This window comes from Petaurus breviceps, unplaced genomic scaffold (genome assembly GCF_028583685.1).
Source record: "Petaurus breviceps papuanus isolate PSGF00001 unplaced genomic scaffold, PetGlider_PUasm1.0 387, whole genome shotgun sequence".
Lineage (NCBI taxonomy): Eukaryota > Metazoa > Chordata > Mammalia > Diprotodontia > Petauridae > Petaurus > Petaurus breviceps.
The window spans coordinates 99578-120031 of NW_027186308.1; the positions used below are offsets into that span (position 1 = coordinate 99578).

A 20454-nucleotide genomic window follows, 5' to 3' on the forward strand; every position below is an offset into this window, starting at 1 on the left:
GACCTTTTTGTGTTCTATGGTTGAGCAAATGAATGTATTTTACTTATGTTTGGAAACTAATCTCCATTTGAGAAGAGGGGCTTTGTGGTGGACTTAATTAAGGTATAGCCTAGGGGTGGAGAAGTATTTAGAACAGAGACTTTGTAATTGATTGAATGATTGGAAGGTCCTGGGGTGGGGTAGTATTTGGAGATTATTTAATCACACTTAGTAAATGCTGTATTTTGAATGATGTCATGTTTTGATCTTCTCTGTTCTTGGTTTGTCACTGAATAAAATGGAGAGCACCTATGCTGGTATTCTGAACCTTGGGAAGTTGCCTTTCCTTGGCATTACATTACAGGGGCAGGAGAGATAGATTTGAGAATCATCAGCATAGAGATGGTCATTAATGGGAACTGACAAGATCACCAAGTGAAGTAATATTGAGGGAGAAGAGAAGAGAGCCCAGGGTTAGGGTTATGGTTAGAGGGCATAATTGGGAGGAGGGTCCAACAAAGGAGACAGAAAGAGTGATCAGATGGGCAGGAAGAGAACCAGGAGAGAGGGGTGTCCCAAAGACCTAGACAGAAAAGAGTCTTAAGGAGGACAGGGCAATTAGCAGTGTCCAAGGCTGCAGAGAGGTCAAGGAGAATGACGATTGAGAAAAGGCCACTGGATATGTGTTTAAGAGTTAACATCATCCTTCATACCAATAAATGACCATGTATCAAGGCAAAGGACCCTTGAAAGGAAATGCAGAAAAATGAAAATTTTGAACACATTACTAACCACAATGCCAAAAAAAAGTATATTCCCACAAAGGAACTTTGGATAAATAATTTAAAATTAATTAAAAACTAAATTATTTAATCTTAAAGAATTGGTAGGTCAAAAAAGAAATGACAGAAACAATAGAGATTTAGATGTTGTCTTCCCCATTAGAATGTAAGCTCCTTAAGGACAGGGACTATCTTTTACCTCTTTGTATCTCTAATACTTAGAAATACAATAGGTACCTGGCACCTAGTAGGTGCTTAATAAATAGCTGATTTATCGGTCTAAGAAAATAACAATAATGAAACAAAATTCCAAAACCTTTTGGCACTCAGCTAACACATACCTTAATGGAAATTTTATATCTCTAAACACATTTCATCAAAAGAAAAAGAACCAGTGGCAGGGGAGGGAGGAACTAAACACCAAATTAGAATTTTAAAAAACCAGAGTGAAGATCAACAAAATTGAAGAAAAAGAACTGAAAAGATGAATGAAAGGAGAAAACTAGATTTGAGGGGGAAAATAATCATAAAGACACCTCATCAGTTGTTTTTTTTTTAATAGAGAAGCAAAACAATATAGGTATCAAAAAGCAAAATTTACAATCACGGAATATGAAATAAACTATCAGAAACTATTTGGCTCATTTATATTCTAACATACCTGATAACTTAAGTAAAATGTACAAATATTTACAAAAATAGAAAATACCCAGATTAACAGAAATAAATTATTTAAATAACCCAATGTCAGAAAGAGATATTGAACAATCATTAATGAATTCCCAAAGGCAAAAAAATCCATAACAAGATGTATATTTATAGCTGTATTTACATTTGTCCTATGAAACACTAATAGATGGCTGGTTGTTGTCCTTTGTTCTTGAAGAGGACCAAAATGACATCACTATGCTAGTCAAGTTTGTGTGTCTGTGACTGATCAGATCAATATGAGCTCAGAATGCTCTGCCACAGGTCGGGCACAAATAGTCCCAGTGAACATTTGGGGTGGATACTCTAAATTTGCACATCCTGTGTTTCCTTTGAGATATTTCAATTCTGTTTTGATCACAGAGCACAGCACCTTCTCTAATGTGGGCATGAGCAGTCTTGTGCCAATGTCTTCCATGTCACAAATCACTTCCAAATTTCTTGAGAGACCTTGAGAGTGTCCTTGTATCACTTCTTCTGACCACCATGTAAATGTTTGCCCTGTGTGTTCTCCATAAAATAGTCTTTTAGCACGCACACATTTTCATTCTAACAATGTGGCCAGCCCATCGGAGTTGTACTCTCTGAAACCAAGTTTGAATGTTTGACTGTTTAGTTCAACAAAGGACCTCAGTGTCTGGTACATTACCCTGCCAGGTCTTCAGAATCTTCCTAACACAATTCAAATGGAAGTGATACCATTTCCTGGTATAGCACTGGTATAATTGAACAGTATACAACAAGTTTCACAGGCATACAATGAGATCAGTACAACAGCTTTGTAGACATTCAACTTGTCAGTCAGTCTAATACGTCTTCTCTCCATCACCTTCCTTTGGAGCATCCCAAACACTGAGCTAGCTCTGGCAATGCATTTGTCAACCTTATCATCAATGTGTACATCCCAGGAAAGTACAACACCAAGGTAAGTGGACTTATCTACAGCATTTGCTGTCACCAATGGATCCACATATAGATGGTGCAGTGGTGGCTGATGGAGCACCTATGTTTTCTTGGTGTTAATTATTAGGCCAAAATTATCACAAGCAGCAGAGAACTGATCCACATTTTGTTGCATGTCAGCTTCAGACATCTGCAAACAAAAAATCATGTACCAACATCCCTTCCACTTTGATCTTGGTTTGTAGCCTTTTCCAAGTTGAAGAATTTACCATTAATGTAATGGGAGTTGACCTTAATGCTGTGTTCATCCACACTGAAAGCATTTGACAATATGGCTAAAAACGTCATGCTAAAAAGCATGGGAGCAAGCACACAGCCTTGTTTCACTCCACTGGTGACTGGGAAAGCATGAGAACATTGTCCATTATCCAGAACTCAGGCAAACATGCCATCATGAAATTGATGTACAATGCTGATGAACTTCTCTGAGCAACCACATTTTGACATAATTTCCCATAAGCTCTCATGACTATCAATATCAAGGGTCTTGGTCAGATCTATAGATGTTGTGTACAGACCTCTGTTCTTCTCCTAGCATTTCTCCTGGAGTTGCTGGGCAGCAAACACCATATCAACTGTTCCTTGGTCCTTTCTGAAGCCACATTGGCTCTCAGGTGAGATGACCATTGCAAGGCGAAGGATTAAACTATTAAGGATGACTCTGGCATGAATCTTGCCAGCAATGACTAAGAGAGAGAACCCCTGTGATGGTCACAGGACAATCTATTTCCTTTACCTTTATAGAGATGGACAATAGAGGCATCCTTGAACTTCTGGGCAATAACCTCCTCTTGCCATATAACCTGCAAAATTTCAGTCAGCTTTTGTATAAGCAAAGGACCCTCTACCTTGTAGATCTCAGCTGAATAGAATCAGTACCAGACGCTTTGCTACACAAAGGGCATTTAATGACATTCAAAACTTCTTCAGTTGGAACTTTCGCTGGGGAGGGATTGACTTCAACCTGAGGTAAATGGTCAATGGCCTCTGCATTGATTGATGATGGTCTGTTGAGAACACTATGATAGCGTTTAGCCCATCTCTCTAGGATCATGTCCTTATCATTATTCAATATGGCTCCAACAGCACTGAATAGCTGCGATGCGCTATAGGTCTTTGACCCAAAGACAGCCTTCAGGGCATCATAAAAGTGCTTTGGATTGTTACTATCAGCATAAAACTAAATTTCATCTGCCTTCTTACCGAGCCAAGAATCCTGCATCTCTCTAAGCTTTGACTGTACTTTACTTTTGATGGAACTAGATGCTGCCTTCTCAGAGATGGATGAACTATCCTGCTGGCAAAGCCTGTGGAGTTCACATTTTTCATTTAGCAGCTTCTGAATTTCTCCATCATTTTCATCAAGCCAGTCTTGGTGTTTGTGAGTGTTCTGACCCAAATAAGCAATTGCAGTGCTATACACTAAATCTCTGAAAGCCGTCCACTCTTTTTCTACTCTATTATTGCCAACTGTGTGTTGGCTCAGCTTTCTTTCTAAGTTAGCAACAAACACTAATAGAACAGTTCATTTTAATATTATATAAGAGAGGGATGGACAAAGAAAGCCCTCTAGGAAGAAGAAAGCCTGTGCAAATGCATGGAGTCTGTAGTTTGGAAAGAGAGATCATTGAGGGAGGCATATGATTAAATAGTGCAAGGTCCTTCCTCAAAGTCCAACCTAAGTCAAATTCCGAAGTGGTTAGGTTGCACCCTCTAGGATTCTAGAATATCCCCATAACTTCATGCTGTACAGCCCTTACACTGGTTGGGCTTTTTGCCTTCTAGGACCATCTACATTCTGAAAGAGGGGAACCCCTTGAGGATACATCCTCTCTAAGAGTCTTCTGTAACTTAAGAGAAAGGGAACGAGCGCGGGATGAACAGGAGCCGTTGTGGAAGGTATGAGGCATCTTTTCAGTGCCCTGCCAATTGTGGCTGTGTGCTAAAAAGAGTTCGACACTGTGTATTTATTTTTCCAGCGCTAAGCACAGTGCCTAACGTGCAACAAATGCAAGTGAAGCTCTTAGGCTCTGCCCTGTCCAATGATTCTGAACATCTGGCTGCTGTCTCACAAAACCCGTGCCCATTCTCATCCATCTCATCTTTCACTGCGGCCTTTGGAACTTCTGCTGGCCTGTCTTCCTCTTGTTGCACTGTTTCTGTCACCACCCTCCCCCCAAGGCACTGGAGGCTCCAAACTGTGGTCCAGACTCATCGCCCAGCCCGGGGCCCCTCGTGGTCCTCCTCCCCAGCTCCTTCCCTCACACCGAGGGCTGCACATGCGCATGGATGCCCTGCTGCAGCCTATGTTGCCCCCCCCCCCCTTCATTCGGCAGCGGTCACCGCCCTCCCCTCGCCACGACCCACGTTTGTTCCGCTGGGATGTTGGTGAACCCCCAAATTCCCTTGGTCGTAATTATTGACCATTTTCTCTTTCCCGCACGGCGGGAAGTGGATGCACCGGGTGACCAGGCCAGGTGTCTCATCACATATGGTCCTCTCTGCCCCTGCCAGGAGAGGGGAACCTGCGGCCTGGAGTTCGGCCTTCCAGGTCCTTGGGGACGGCCTGCGGGGAAGTGGAAGGCGCCTGCGCACAGCACCTGCACACCAGGCCGAGCGCCTCCCAGCCTCCTTTGCGCGTCTCTTAGAGTGGTTGTCAAGGAAACGGCCCGGAGGGCCGGGATGCGGGAGCCTGCCGTGACGCATTTCCGTTTGGTGCTTATTTCCTGGGGCCAGCCTTCCAAGGGAGCGGTCAGTTCCGGGGGGACACGGGGGTCGTGGTGGCCAGAGGGGTCGCGGTGTGGCCCCCTCCCTCTACCAGACGCCCCCCTTCTCTTTCCGCACCCCCTGACTTCGGGCCTTCTTCCCTCCTTCTCCCCGCCCCTGGCAGGCCCTCAGTTATCTTCTCCCCCATCCCCTCCCCGCCTTGTCCCCCTCCTTCCTCTCCCCTCCCCCCAGCTGTCTCTGCCCCAAGGGCGCCCCTCCCCCCACCTCTGCCCTCCCCCCTGTTGTCCTCACCCTCCCTTGCCCCCTCTCCTCCCCTCCTCCACAGCCTCTCTGCCCCTAGTCTCCTGGCCAGCCTGGGCTCCAGGGAGGGCTCGGACAAGGAGATGGAGGGACTTCGCCAGTGCAGATTGCGACGTGTACGCTGCCTCTCAGGAGCTGCCTGGGGCCCGAGCACCTCCCTGGGGGGGGCAGGCAGGGGTCAGAGCCCTGGGACTGCCCCCAGCAGCCTCCCAGATGGTCTCCCCGGGGCTGTGCACGCGCCTCCTTCTCTGCCTCTGCCCCTTGTCCTTTGGGAGGCCGCTTCCTCCCACCAGATGTGGCTCCTCTCCGGCCTCCGCGCATTTGCACGGGCTTCCCTCCCCTTCCCCTCCCCTGTCTCTGCCACTTCAGCTGATGTTTCTGATACCGAAGCGCTTAGGTTGTACTCAGAGGAGCTTTGGGAGAACCGGGGTTGGGGGGGGGGGGGCACAGGTGCGGAAGGAGCTCGGCTCCCACCCACCCATTTACAGAGAATCCGTCTGTCTGGCAAGGACGGCGTCGGGGGAAGGTGAAGTCGGGTGGCTAAAGTGGGCGCCTACAGGAGTTGTGGGAGATTCGTGCTCCCCACCCCTTTGTCTGGGGTAGCCCCAGTGGGGCCCCAGGAGTGGTCAGGCGGGGTCCTGCCTCTCCCCAAGGGTTGTATTACCCAGCTCGTTCAGCGGGGAAACCAGCGACTGGTGCCTTCTGTCTCTGGCTTCAGGAGTCGCTGTTTTTGTGCTCAGTAGGTGGGAATGAGTGGGAAGGGGCCCCCAGGGTCGAGGTCTCCAGCCTCTGCCCCCCCCCCCAGTCCCTGCAGGACCAGCCCTGCCTACCCAGCTCTTCCACTGGGTATGGAAAAGGGGATCTAATCCCCCCCCACCCCTCAACAGGACCAGCCCAGCTCATGCCTCAGCTTCCCCATGAGGAGGGAGAAGGGCTCCTTAGGGGTGGGGTCTCTTCCCCCCCTTCCAGTCCCTTTGGGACCAGCCCTGCCTACCCAGCTCTTCCACTGGGTATGGGGAAGGGGATCTAATCCCCCCCACCCCTCAGCAGGACCAGCCTGCTCATGGCTTGCTTCTCCTCCCCAGCCCTGCCTGCCCAGCTTCCCCAGGAGGACTGAGCTCTGTGGACTCAGGAATGGCCTCTGTGCTCCTGACAGCCAGGGTCTGCCCGGTGAGTGACCCCAGACCTGGAGGAGTGCATCCTCCACTTAGCTCCCAGAACCTCTCTGCTCAGTCGCCTCAGCCAGCCCTCTCACCTGACAGGAGAGGAAACTCAGGCCTGGAGCAGGGAAACCCCCTTCCCGTTTGAATGCAGCTTTGACAGCCCCAGTCTGAAGGACCTCCCTCCCCACCTCTCCTTGACCTCAAGTCCCTCCGTTCTGCACCCAGGGCTCACTCTAGCCCTTGTTGAAGACTTTTCTAAGCTTCATGCTGTGAGGGAGGCAAAAGCAGGCTTTCATGAAGAATGGTAAGTCTTCCCCTTGAACCCCCAGAGCTCTTCATGACTTGTTGGGGTACAAGCTAGGCCATACCGATTCTTCGAGGCTTCCAAAGGAAGAGATTTGCTCAGGATCCTAGCATCAGCAGGAATTCAGGAAGGCCTCGAATGCCTTCCCACATGCAGGAATCAAGGCCCTCTTGGTTAAAGGTTGGACCAAATCTAGTGCTATGGAATGCAGTTGGCATCAATCTAGAGTCTTATCTCAGGATTCAGAAAACCAGAGCCTGCTGTCGGGGAGGCTTGTGGATGGTTTCCAAGGTCAGGGTCAGCTGGGCAGCTGAGAGCTGTGGCAGCCAATACAGCTGCCATGCCCTTGGGCCTTGCCTGGGAGGAGCCAAGGGAGCAAGAGGCAGTCTGTTCTCCCCAGCCTTGTGTCAGAATATTTTAGAGGCCCCCTCCCCCATTTCCCAGAACTGAGGCCCAGCAAGCAGACTGTGCTCTGAGCTTGGCATAAATAATCCTTTGGGCTCTGGATGATCTCGCCCCTTGGCAAAGTATTGCTTTGACCAGCACCAGATGTTCACCGTCTCTTTTCCTTGTATTCCTGTGTCCATTATGGAACTCTGGTTCTGTACCCTGTAGGGTAATCACGATCCCTGAGACTTGAGACAATCAACTTAAGAATTGTCCCCCCAGGACCCAGGAACTGCACACATGAGCTTGCCGTGGGAACAGCTACTTGAGGCCTAAAAATGATTGTGCTGTGGTCCAGCCCAGTATGTATATAAGCTCTGCCTTTCCCCCAGCAAGATAAGCTCTCCTTTTTAGGAGGGAGGCCTTCCTGCAAGCGTCAGAAGTTAATTAAACCACTCTTTGTGTCCTGACTCCTGCCTCCAGCCAGCAGTTTTGACTGCTGCCATTGCCAGGCTATAGGCTGGTTCCTGTCTAGTTGACACCAGGGCTCGACCCACATGGTGGAGGGGGAGGGGGGCTGCCTTCCATCCTGGAGGTCATCTTTGGGGAAGGCTATTAATAAGCTATTTTTCTACCAGGAGGGTCTCCTGCCCGTGGTTAGTCATGCTGGAAATCTTGTCCAGAGAAATCTTGTCCCCCTGTGATCAGGGAGAGGCCTAGGAGAGGGTGTGTCCCCTGAAGTGGGTTGGAGTGCATGAGGGAATCTCTGGGCCTGGCAGGGTCCTCCTGGTGCTCCTGTGCTCATGGCCTCCAGCCCAGGCCATTTCGGGGCCCCTCCTGCAAGACCCCTTCCTTTCCCAGAGGAGAAGCTGAGGCCCAGGAGAGGAGGTGATGTGTCTGAGGTCACAGTCAGGAGCAGAGCTGGGGTTTGAACACAGGTCCTCTGTTCTCCAATCTAGTTGGCTTCCTCCCACCCCATGCTACTTCCGGTACAGGGCAGTTTTTTATTAGGCGATTCAGAGGCTGTTATAAATCAAAGTACTGATAGATACTTGATTAGATCTCAGTGAGGCCAGGACCCTGAGACCTACTCCCTCTCCCCCACTCTCTGGGCCCTTTACTCCCAGGTCCATTTGAGGGCTGGTCCCTGGACAAGCACAGACAAAGGCATTTGGTGTTTCAGGGGCCAGTGACCTTCCAGGATGTGGCAGTGGCCTTCACACGGGAGCAGTGGGCTTACCTGGACCCTTCTCAGAAGGAACTGTACCGGGATGTGATGCTGGAGACCTATCAGAACCTGCTCTGCCTGGGTGAGGACAGCTTCCCCTTGGGACTTTGGCTCTGCCTCCCCCTCCCTAACCCCCAGAGGGGTCCTTGGGTCCTAACTTGGTGAAAGGCTTAGAGGTGACTATTTGACCTTCAGAGATTGGGGAGTCCTCATTTTGGGCCAAGAGGCTCATTTCCTCACTCACTAAGCATGTATTAGGCACCTCCTGTGTGCCAGGCCCAGTACTAGGTGCTGGGGACACAGAGACAAAATGGTAAAAGTCCCTGCTCCCCAGCAGTTTACATCCCATTTGAGAGGAACAGCATGAACTCCATTAAGTAAATGCCCCTAATTTGGAGGGAATGGGTGCTGTGTAGAGGCCCTAACTCCTTTCAGGAGATCAGGTTAGCACTCATATGATGGAACACTTGAGCTGGGCCTTAAAGAGCTGGGGATTCTGCCAGGGTTTGGGGCTTGGGTTTGTGTTGGCTTTTTTTTTTTTCCTTTTGAATCTCTGCTTCCCCTGGTCCTCAGTTTCATCCACTCTGGGGTGATTTTCAGGGAGCGAGGCTTGGTTGGAACCTTCCACAGCTCCATCTTTACCCAGGGCTCCCACTTCCTTTGAGTAGGACTGGCCATGTCAAAACCTCAGGTGATCCACCAGCTGGAGCAAGGGCAGGTTCCTTGGATGCCAGAGGGAAGAGTCCCAGGGAGCAGCTGTCCAGGTGAGTGAGTGACTGACCCCCAGACAGGGGAGTCCTTGACAACAGGGTCTCCACTGGTCGGTCAGTGTAATCCCTTCCATAGGGTTGGACAGAAGCGTCTACTCAGAGCTGCCCAGGGCTCTGGAGAAAAACCCCCACTGTGGGTCAGCCAAAGGAGGGCCATTCCTGGCCACCTCAGCAAGTCAGTCTCTGGACACCTCCGATCTCAGAGTAGGCTCTTGGGATCCCAGAGGTAGAGCTGGCAGGGCCCTCAGGGGCCACCTGTTTTGATGCCCTCATGTTATAGATGGAAAAACTGAGGCCCAGAGAGTGTAGTGACTTGGCCAAGGTCACCCAGGCAGCCAGAGGTAGAGCCAGTATCCAGACCCCTAGCATGGCCACCAACCCCAAAGCCAAGCCAGACTGTCCTCTATTTGTCCCTCCTTTCTGTGATGTGACCTATTCAGCACCACAAAGGTCAGTTCTTATCTTTGGCTTTGAGTGCTCTTAGGGATATGACGCCTTCCCACTTTTCCATTTTCCGTTCATCCCATTTCACACTCTCTGAGATCCAGTGTCCCTGGCCTGGCTGCTGGTCCATAGACAGGACATGGCACTTCCTGCTCTCCTACCAAGGGACTTCCATGTCCATGTTGATGCATCCTCGAGGACCTCCAACTCCCATGTCCTGCCCTTCTCTTCCCCCTCTCCATCCTGGTCCTACCCATCTCCCACATCCACACCGGATCAGAATGTGATCTGACACTCACCACAGCTCTCATCCTCTTTGGATTAATCCTATCCACGTTCACCCCTTTCTCAGCAAAGGGCCTTGAAAACATCGTCTGCACTGAGTGCTTGACTTCTCAGCTTCTTCTCTGTCAAACCCTCTGCACTGTGGCTTCTGACTTCATCATCCAACTGAGAGATCTTTCCCTAATTGCCCAGGATTTTTAACTTTCCCAGTCTGATGGTGTTTCTCAAAGGCTCTTCTTGAGCTGTCTCTAATGCCAACCTACAAACCTGCATTGGAAAAGGAAAATTATTCATTTAACCTTTGGGGTTAGACTGTAAATTAGGACAGCAAATATTTAAATGACAAAGACACTAATAGCCTATGGTCTCTCCAGTGTTCTTTCACCCTCTTCCTTCCTGCCTGTTCTGTGAACAAGACCCTCCATCTCCCAGCTCTGGGTGTTTTCTCTGGCTGTCCCCCTTGCCTGGAATGATCTCCCTCCTCATCTGCATCTCCATCCCCTGGCTTCCAGCAAGTCCCAGCTAAAAGCCCACTTTCTCTGGGAAGCCTTTCCCAACCACTCTTAACTCTCACTCTGAGATCATCTGCAGTTTACTCGGTCTCTTGTTTGTACACAGTTGTTTCCATGTTGACTGTGAGCCCCTTGATGGCAGGGACTGTCTTCTGCCTCTTTTTGTACCTGTAGCACTTAGGCACACAGTAGGCCCTTAATCATGCTTCTTATTGACATATCCAAACTTGCAAGATGATGACAGAGCATTTCTCAGAGGCAAATTGATGTCATAGAGTGTCTGAATAAGACAAAATAAAGGTGTTACATCAGGAATCAAAGGGCCAAATTACTTGGTGGTAGCATGATGCTTTATCTAAAATTCAGATTGTCTCAATCAAAAATTTTTCACAGAGACCATAGGATAAATCCTTAGGATCACCCAGTTCAGAATTAAAATCATTATTATTATTTACTAGAATAAAAATCAGTTAAAATAAAAAAAAAAACTGGAACCCCTTTAGGATAGTAACAGTTATTCCATTTTTAGAGCTCAACTGCTTTAAGAAGCCATAGAATCCACATACAGACAATTATAAAATGATTATACATGAAGATGAAATAATTGATGGAAATGAAATATTCAGGAATGGATCAGATGAATATAGTAAAAAGGGGAAAAATGAAGGAAACAAGCATTTATTAAGCAACTACTATATGCTAAGCATTTTACAAATAGTTACTCATAATAGCTGTGAGAGTTAGGTGCTTTTATTATCCCCTTTTCAGAGTTGAGGAAACTGAGGCAAATAGATGTTAAGAGACTCGTTTATGGTCTCATAATAGTTTTCTGAGAACAGATTTGAATTTAGGTCTTCCTGACTTGAGATCAGAATAATATCCATCTGCCACCTACCTGCTTCCTAAAAGGATAATACTACCCAAATTAATTTACATATTTAATACCTCACCAAACAAAATAACCAGATTTCTTCATTGGATTTTATGAATTTATAAGGGAACTAATAGGGAGAATGCCACAGACAAGCATTGCATAGGAGCCCTGAAGACAGTAATAGTGTTTCACTGCTGTCAGTGCTTGGGATACAAAGACCAAAATGAAACCATCTCTAGGGGCGGCCAGGTAGCACAGCAAGTAAGAGTACCAGCTCCAGTGTTGAGAAGACCTGGAGATCGAATCCCGGGCTCAGACACTTAGCACCCATCCAGAAACACCTGGCCGTGTAACCTTGAGCAAGTTACTTAACCCCAATTGCTTAGGGACGGCCAGGTGGCTCAGCGAGTAAGAGCACCGGCCCCAGTGTTGGGATGACCTGGATCAAATCCGGGCTCAGATACTCAGCACCACACCCAGAAATAACTGGCCGTGTAACCTTGAGCAAGTTACTTAACCCCGATTGCTTTAAAAAAAAACATGAAACCATCTCTGATCTCAGGGAGCTGACCTTCTCTTTGGGGAGACAAACCCTATATCCGTTAAGTCTGTCTGCATGTACATATATGCACACCAGAGATTCTGTTCATGTGTGTGTGTGGGGGGCAGTTCTGCTGACCCCCAAGAGAAAGCCTGATGCTTGAGGGCAGGGATAGTTTCCATTTTGGTCACTTTCTCCCAGCACTAAGCCCAGGGCCTAGTACTTCATAGGACTGAGATACAAAATAAATCCTGGGCAGGTGAGGAGGCAGGTTACTAGGTGCTGATTGATCAGAATTCTTCATCACACCCACAGTGGAGTCTCACCTTACCTCATCACCTCCATCTTCAGGCTCTGTAGTATTCAGATCTGAATTAGACAGTGATCCATGTCTCTAGGAACACATACTGATAGCCTGTCATTTTGCCTTTGAAGGTCATATGCTGAGTTCCCTAGTGTCTAGATAAATGGAAAATAAAGACAGGCAGCCCCATTGTCAGATTTAGAGTCAGAGTCTGAGATTTGCAGTGGTGCTAGTGGCCAGTCCAGTCATTGTGCATCGACTTCTGCCCCCTCGCCACATTTGAAGGTAGGAATTCCTCGCTAGGTCCTTCCTGACTAATGATCATCCAGCCTCTGCCTCAGGATTTCCAGAGACCATGGACTGACTCCATTATGAGGAAACAGCAGAAAGGCCATGAGGGTAGTGATGAGGAGACCCATCTGCTACTGATGGGAACAGACCCAAATCACTCCACTGTTTGGAATCTCAGTTTCCTTTTAGGAACCTTAATGACTGTTCTCCTTCATGAGGTTGTTAAAAGCTTTTTGTCGACCATAAGTGATGGTCTGTGTCAACAAGGTATTACAGTTGTTCTTTTCCCTAAAGTTTAGTGAAATTATAACTTTAAGAAGAGAAGCAGAACTGAGCTAAGTGTATAGCAGTTGGAGCAATTGGTACAAAGAGACATTTCCATTTTCTTTATTTCTTTCAGATTTGGAGACTAGACCTGAAAGCAAGGAATCAGCTGGAAAATTGGCCTTTTTGATGGAAAAGTTAGGACCAAACAGCCTTATAGGGGATGTTCTCTGTCTCTCCAATTTAAAGGAAGACCGAGAAAGTGATGCAACATTAGGGAGACACCAGAATATTGAGTTGAAAAATTCTCAGCAAGTAAATGCCACCCAAACAAAAACTCTCAATGAAGTAAGAGGCCATAAATGTAGCAAATACAGTCAAAGTGCCAGGCCAAAACCAAAACTTTTTTCACAATATAAAATATCTCTAGGAAAGAAACTCCATAAATTTGCTACAAACAGAAGGAGCTTCCTTCCAACTTCAGGCTCAAATAAATGTAATAGCATATGCTCAAAGAAAATATTTTCTCTGTATAATGAATGTGGGAAATCCTTCACTTCTCAATCAGACTTTATTGAATACCTTAGAATATATCCTGGAGAGAAAATTGATGAGTATAAGGAATGTGGGAAAGACATAAACTTCAGCCTATTTATTAATTGCCATCAGATAATAGACATTGGAGGAAAAAACCCTAAGTGCATCAGCTTTGAGGGGGCTTCCCCAGAGAGTATACAGTTTCTTCAACATCAGAGAACCTATACTGGAGATAAATCTTATGAGTATGCTGAATGTAGGAAACCTTTCAATCACAACTCATCCCTTACTTCCTATGAGAGGATTTCCACTGAGAAGAAACCTTTTGAATGCAATGGCTGTGGGAAGGTTTTCTTTGAGAGTAGAAAGCTAACTCATCACAGAATTTGTATTGGAGAAATACTCTATAAATGTAATGAATGTGAAAAGGCCTTTCCCCAGAGCTCAGAAATCACCAATCTTCAGAGAATTAATAGTGGAGAGAAACCTTACAAATGTAACTATTGTTGGAAGGTTTTTCACCAGAGAGGGCAACTTACTGAACATGAGAAAACTCATACTGGAGAAAAACCTTATAAATGTGATGAGTGTGAGAAGACCTTCCACCGTCACGCACATCTTTCCCGGCATCAACAAATTCATAGTGGTGAGAAACCTTTTGAATGTAATCACTGTGGTAAGACCTTTTCCACAAAACGATCACTTACTCAGCATCAGAGAATTCATACTGGAGAGAAACCTTATAAATGTGATCAGTGTGAGAAGACCTTCCACCAGAGTGCACATCTTTCCCAACATCAGAGAATTCATACTGGAGAGAAGCCTTACAAATGTAATCATTGTTGGAAGGCCTTTCGCCAGAGAGGACAACTTACTGAACATGAGAGAACCCATACTGGAGAGAAACCTTATAAATGTGATCAGTGTGAGAAAACCTTTTACCGGAGCACACACCTTTCCCAGCATCAAAGAATTCATACTGGTGAAAAACCTTTCAAATGTAATTCCTGTGAGAAGACCTTTTCTGCCAGGCAATCACTTACTCAGCATCAGAGGATTCATACTGGAGAGAAACCTTATAAATGTGATCAGTGTGAGAAGACCTTCCACCAGAGCACACACCTTTCCCAACATCAGAGAATTCACACTGGAGAGAAGCCTTACAAATGTAATCATTGTTGGAAGGCCTATCGCCAGAGGGGGCAACTTACTGAACATGAGAGAATCCATACTGGAGAGAAACCTTATAAATGTGATGAGTGTGAGAAGACCTTCCACCGGAGCACACACCTTTCCCAGCATCAAAGAATTCATACTGGTGAGAAACCTTTTGAATGTAATCGCTGTGGGAAGACCTTTTCTACAAGGCAATCACTTACTCAGCATCAGAGGATTCATACTGGAGAGAAACCTTATGAATGTAATGAATGCAGAAAGGCCTTCCATGTGAAGAAAGAACTTACCCAACATCAGAGAATTCATACTAGAGAGAAACCTTATGAATGTTATCACTGTAGGAAGGCCTTCTGCTTGAGTAGACAGCTTACCCAGCATCAAAGAGTCCATATTGGAGAAAAACCTTTTTTATTGCAGTCACTATGGGAAGAACTTCCAGCTAAGCACACGCTTCATCCGACATCAGAGAAATCATACTGGAGAGAAGCCTTACAGATGTAATCATTGTTAGAAGGTCTTGCCATAGAAGGCAAATTACTGAATGTGAGAGAACCCATACTGGAGAAAAACCTTATAAATGTGAAAAGTGTGAGAAGACCTTCCTCCAGAGCACACACTTCGCAGCATCAAAGAATTCATACTGGTGAGAAACTTTTTGAATGTAATCAATGTAGAAAGGCCTTCTTTTGGAGAATACATCTTAGCTGACACAAGAGAATTCATACTGGAGAGAATTTACAAATGTGATCACTGTGGGAAGATTTTTGACCAGAAAGGCAGTTTTACTCAACATAAAAGAATTCATATAAGAGAGAAACCTTATGAATGTAATCAATATGGGAAGTCCTCATCGACAGAATCCTTATCGGACATCAGAGAATTCATAGTGAAGAGAAATAAATGCCATGAATGTGGAAAAGCCATTAGCTGAAATGACCATCTTACTTAACATAAGAGAGTTTGTATTAGAGACCTCATCAGCATAAAATTTTATAAATATATTCTGTGTGGAGTGTCCTTCAGCCTGGGCATAGAGATGACCCAACAGCAGAGGGGTGATCAGTGTGAGAAAGAGGATTGGAGAGTAACCTTATGTATGTAATCACTGTGTCAAGGCTTTCAATCTGATATCTTAATTTACATCAAAGAATTCATATTGGTAAGGAACTTTGTGAATATGATCAATGTTATGAGGCCTTCAGCCAGAGGCCTTTTGTCTGTACATCAGTTAATAAATATGGGAGTAAAGCCTTCTAAACATAGTTTGGGAAAGTCTTCTGCTTTAGAGATCTTATTCTGTACCATAGAATTCATACAGATGAGGAACCTTGTAAAAGCAATGAATGTTGGAAGGCCTTCCCAGTGAGGATATAGCTAACCCAACATTGTGGAATTCATATAGGAGAAATTCTGAATATATTTAATGTGGGAAAGCCTTCAGTCTGGACACACATGTACCCAAGATCATTGTCATTTTGGAGAGAAGCCTGATAAACTTTTAATATGAAATTAGAGTGAAAAATAATGTAATGGGGGCGGCCAGGTAGCGAGTAAGAGCACCAGCTCCAGTGTTGGGATGACCTGGGGATCAAATCTGGGCTCAGATACTCAGCACCACACCCAGAAACACCTGGCCATGTAACCTTGAGCAAGTTACTTAACCCCGATTGCTTTAAAAAAAAAAAAAGAAAAATAATGTAATGAATGTAACTGAGTGTAAATTCATAATCATACTGAGCTTGCTCTGTTAATTGAGTTGACACATCATGAATGTCACAATGAAAAAAACCTATTTATGTCAGGAATAAGAAAAGACCTTTTTTTTTTTTTTTAAATGCAGAACTTTTTTTCTTTTCTTTTAAAAAAAAATTTTTTTTTGCAGGGCAATTGGGATTAAGTGACTTGGCCGAGGTCACATGGCTAATTTTGTGTGTGTGTGTTAAGTGTGTGAGGCCAGATTTGAACTCAGGTCCTCCTGACTCCAGGGCTGGTGCTCTGTGCACTGTGCCACCTAGCCGCCCAACTTTTTTTCTTTTCAAAGAAACTAATAAATGTACAAAACTGTGGGCAGGTCTTCTTGAATATATAGTGTTCTAAGAGAATTCATTCTGGAGAGAAGTTGTATGAATATGGAAAGTCTTGACTGATTGCACTGCTAACTTGGTATCCTAGAATTAATACTAAAAGAAATGTCTTGACTATAGGAAATAACTTTACCAAATGTAAAAAAAAGTCTTCCAGAATAGAGAACTTGCCTGAAATCTGCAATTATTCTGAGTTCTCTGTGACTGTAATGAATGTGGGAAGACCTTTCTTGTGTGTCAACAGCTTATGCAAAGAGTCTATACTGCAGAGATTATGAATAGAATTTGTGATAGGCATTCTACCACAGCAAAAACTATGCAACATCAAACAGTTCAAAAGAGAAATGTGATAAACCTATCCATGAAAAGTCTTAGTTTCTTTGTCTAAAAAAAAAATACAGTTTTTAGACATTAAAAAGGATTACTGCTTTCATGCAGAATTTTTTTTTCTGGCTTGTAAAAACAGCTATGAGGTTTCAAAACATTTTCAACTACACATACATTAACTTGCACATTTATACAATTTTAGATATGTTTAGATATCAATGTTTTATTAAAGATATTTATTAACTTAATTTCCCAATGAATGAATAAGCATTTATTAAACCATAAGTATGTGCCAGATCCTGTACTAAATTTTGTGGATACAATTAGAAAGAGCATCTTCCTGCCCTCAAGGAGCTTACATCAGAATAGGACTAGACCACATATAGTGATTGCCCCAGAGGGGTTTTGGTTTGGGCAGTTAGAAATGCTGAATGGGGCCTTAACATAATTGACTGATACATTTCCTTTCTAGAAATATTAATGTTAATTTTATTACAAAAATGAACTTATTATGGAGATAGACTCCAAAGGGATAAGAACAGTGAGGAAAGAGTCAGCAGATAGGCAGAGTTGGAAGTTTGGAAGAAGTGGGAGGGAAGTGATTGATAACAATCTTCTGGAGAAAATGGGATAGGATGATCTCATATGAAGGGGTTGACCTTGTTGAGGAGAAAGGCAACCAGAATAAATAATTCTTTTTTGATATAGAATTAAATATACCCTAGCACAAGAAGTATTACATGTCTGGCAAACATATTGCAATATTCAGTTCATATCAGTAGTTTTGTGGTAGCAAAATCCTGGGGGTGAAATGGTTTTCCATTTGAAAGATGCCTGAGCAAAATAGTTTATGAATGTAAGAGGTTACTTTTGGTCTGTGAGAAATTGAATATGCTAATAACTATTAGAAAGCAGTAATCATCAAAACAGTGTGATACTAGCTAAGGAATAGAGTGGTTGACAAAAACTTGTTTCACCAAAATAGGTGGGAAAACAGTATAGCAGAAACTAGGTTTAGATCAAGGTTTTGTTTTTTTTTAATGTAGATTCAGCTCATCAGATCTTTTCTGTTTTGTTCATGTATGTTTATGAGGTATGCTTGAGATTCTCTAAAGGTATTAACTATTTCTGCCTTTTAGCATTTGTTTGCATTATCTCTCTAAATTAATACATGATCACTTTTTTTTTTTTAGTTCCATGTGGTATTGAGAAATGTGTATATTCCTTTGCTGCCCCATTTAGATTTCATCAGTCTTTTCAGTCTAGGTTCTCCAGCTTTGTTCAATTCCATGTTTTTAATTTTATTTTTCTTTCTATTAGACTTATCCATAACTGGGAGAGGGTTATTGAAGTCTCCTGTCTCCATATCTGCTTATAGCTCAGATAATGTTTTCTTTGTGAATGTGGATGCTAAGGTATTTGGAGTCTGTGAGGCGGTGGTGGTTGTTTTACTGATATTAGTCCTTTTTATTTTTTTAGTGTTTTTGCTTTATCATAGCATGGTTGCAACAGCTGTTTTGGGGATTTGCTTGATGCATAGTAAAATTTTTCTGTCTGCTCAGTATTATTTTGTTTGTTCTTTTTATGTGTTTCTTGTGTGCAATGTATTCTTGAAATATGTTTAGTTAGCTAATCTGTCACTTTTTTCATTTTATTGGATTGTTTAATCTAGAGATAGGGAACCTGTGGCCTCAAGGTCACATATGTTCCTCTAGGTTCTCAAGTGTGGCTCTTTGAATCCAAACTTCACAGATTAAATCCTCATAATAAAAGGATTTGTTCTGTAAAACTTGGAACTCAGCCAAAAGGCCACACCCAAGGACCTAGAAGGCCACATGTGGCCTCAGGGCCACAGGTTCCCTACCCATGTGATCCATTCACATTTAAAGTTATGAGTTAATTAGTGTTTTCTTCTATCTGAGTAATATTGGGTTTTTTCAAGTTAAAAATTTTTTTCATTCCGGATGAATGAAATTCATCTGGATAAGATGGATCCTGGATTCAGCTGGATCCTTTGCTCTTATTTGTTAAACCTTTCCCTTTGGTGTTTTGTTTTTAAGTTCTTTTTTCTCTCCCACTTTTAATAATTCTTCTTCCCCTCTTCTCAATTAGTCAACTCATGTATTTCCCCCCCGCAACTAGTCCTGTTCATATATGTTTGTTTATGTATATGTGTGTCTATCTCTTTTCTCTCTGTTCTTTATTCAGTTAAAGCTACCAAGGCATCTATTCTAAGTTTTTCCCTCTAGGCCCTTTCTACCCCTACCTTGCAGGGCTTACCTCTTTTTTATTGTGCCTTCTAGAATGATATCAATTATTGTTGATGTTAGAATTAGGGTTAGTATAGGCCTGAGAAAAAAGTACCTCCCATTAAATGCTATCAGAGAATTTATTTGGGAATATATATGGATTGTTGGAGGTGGGGGCCACTCTCAACAGAAAGGTGAACTTTTGGAGTTTCACATCACAAATTTAGACACATCACTAAAAACGAGGAGGCCTTCATCCAAAGCATTAGATGCAGTAGATTAGGACCAGCTATAAGATAGGGCAGGAACAGAAGCCTGGGAATGAGACTGAAGGTGACAGGGGAAGCCACCTACATGATAAAATACAGAGGCTGACAGACACGCTCTTCAGGGGCTTTTCTGGGAGCCATGTAGGTTGGCAGAGAGGCTTTGCTTTACTGAAAGGTGATTGAGTCAGCTGAAGGGTGGCGGAAGCCAGATAGGCTGCAGATGCTTTTGAAGAACTGGGCTTGTTGCCATTTAACACCATCTACACCCTGAAGGAAGTGTATCTTGAGGGCACCTCTGAAAACTCTCTGAAAGCTCTATACCTTAACAGAAGAGAGAAGAGCAGGGACAAACACCAGCTGTTCTGCTGGGAAGGATAAGGGCATCTTTTGCTAAAAGAGCACAACACATTCTCTGTGCCCAGCCAAGGGTGGCTATATGCTTATATTTGTATTCTCAGCACTAAGCACAGTGCTGGGACATAAGTGCTTAGTAAATGTTAAAAGTTCTTAGGCTCTGCCCTTCCCAGTGATCCTGAGCATCTGGCTGCTGTTTTACAAACCCTCATCCCCAGTTGCACAGTCTTTGACTCCCATCCATCTCAACCCTACCTCACAGTGTCCCACTGTCTGCTCTCCCCTTCCATTGTATCCTTTAGAATTTCTGCCCCATAGTTAACAAACTTCTTTTCCTCTAAAATTTCTTTTCTTGCTTCTTCCATTTTCATCACTCACTGAGACCTGGCTTCCTCATGATTGCACCGTTTCTATCACCACTCTCTCCATTTTCGGCTGTAATCTCACTCATTCCCCCCAAGTCATTGGTCTTCTTGAGGGAATTGGAGTATTCCTCACTACCCATAGTCACTTCCAGACTTTACCAACCAAAACAACTCAGCACCTTCTGTTCCATAGAGGTTCATGCTATCCTGATTCATCACCCAATCCATAACTTCCTTTCTGAGTCCAGGGCCTGGCTCACAGTCTGT

General features: G+C 44.4%; 1 protein-coding gene across 6 annotated transcripts; it reads left to right on the forward strand.

The window, feature by feature from the left end:
• The first annotated feature begins 5078 nt into the window (after positions 1–5078).
• Positions 5079–18514, forward strand: LOC138170791 (zinc finger protein 420-like). Of its 6 annotated transcripts, XM_069100277.1 has the most exons (6): positions 5150–5183; positions 6545–6629; positions 7596–7675; positions 8497–8623; positions 9210–9305; positions 12963–18514. In XM_069100277.1, the coding sequence occupies exons 3-6, from the start codon at positions 7652–7654 to the stop codon at positions 15038–15040; spliced, it is 2325 nt and encodes a 774-aa protein (XP_068956378.1). In that variant the 5' UTR covers positions 5150–5183; positions 6545–6629; positions 7596–7651; the 3' UTR covers positions 15041–18514. The 6 variants fall into 6 exon arrangements, with proteins under 6 accessions (XP_068956377.1, XP_068956376.1, XP_068956378.1 ...); XM_069100276.1 differs by lacking the exon at positions 7596–7675 and having other exon boundaries at positions 5079–5183; XM_069100278.1 differs by lacking the exon at positions 5150–5183 and having other exon boundaries at positions 7542–7675.
• Positions 18515–20454: the final 1940 nt, after the last annotated feature.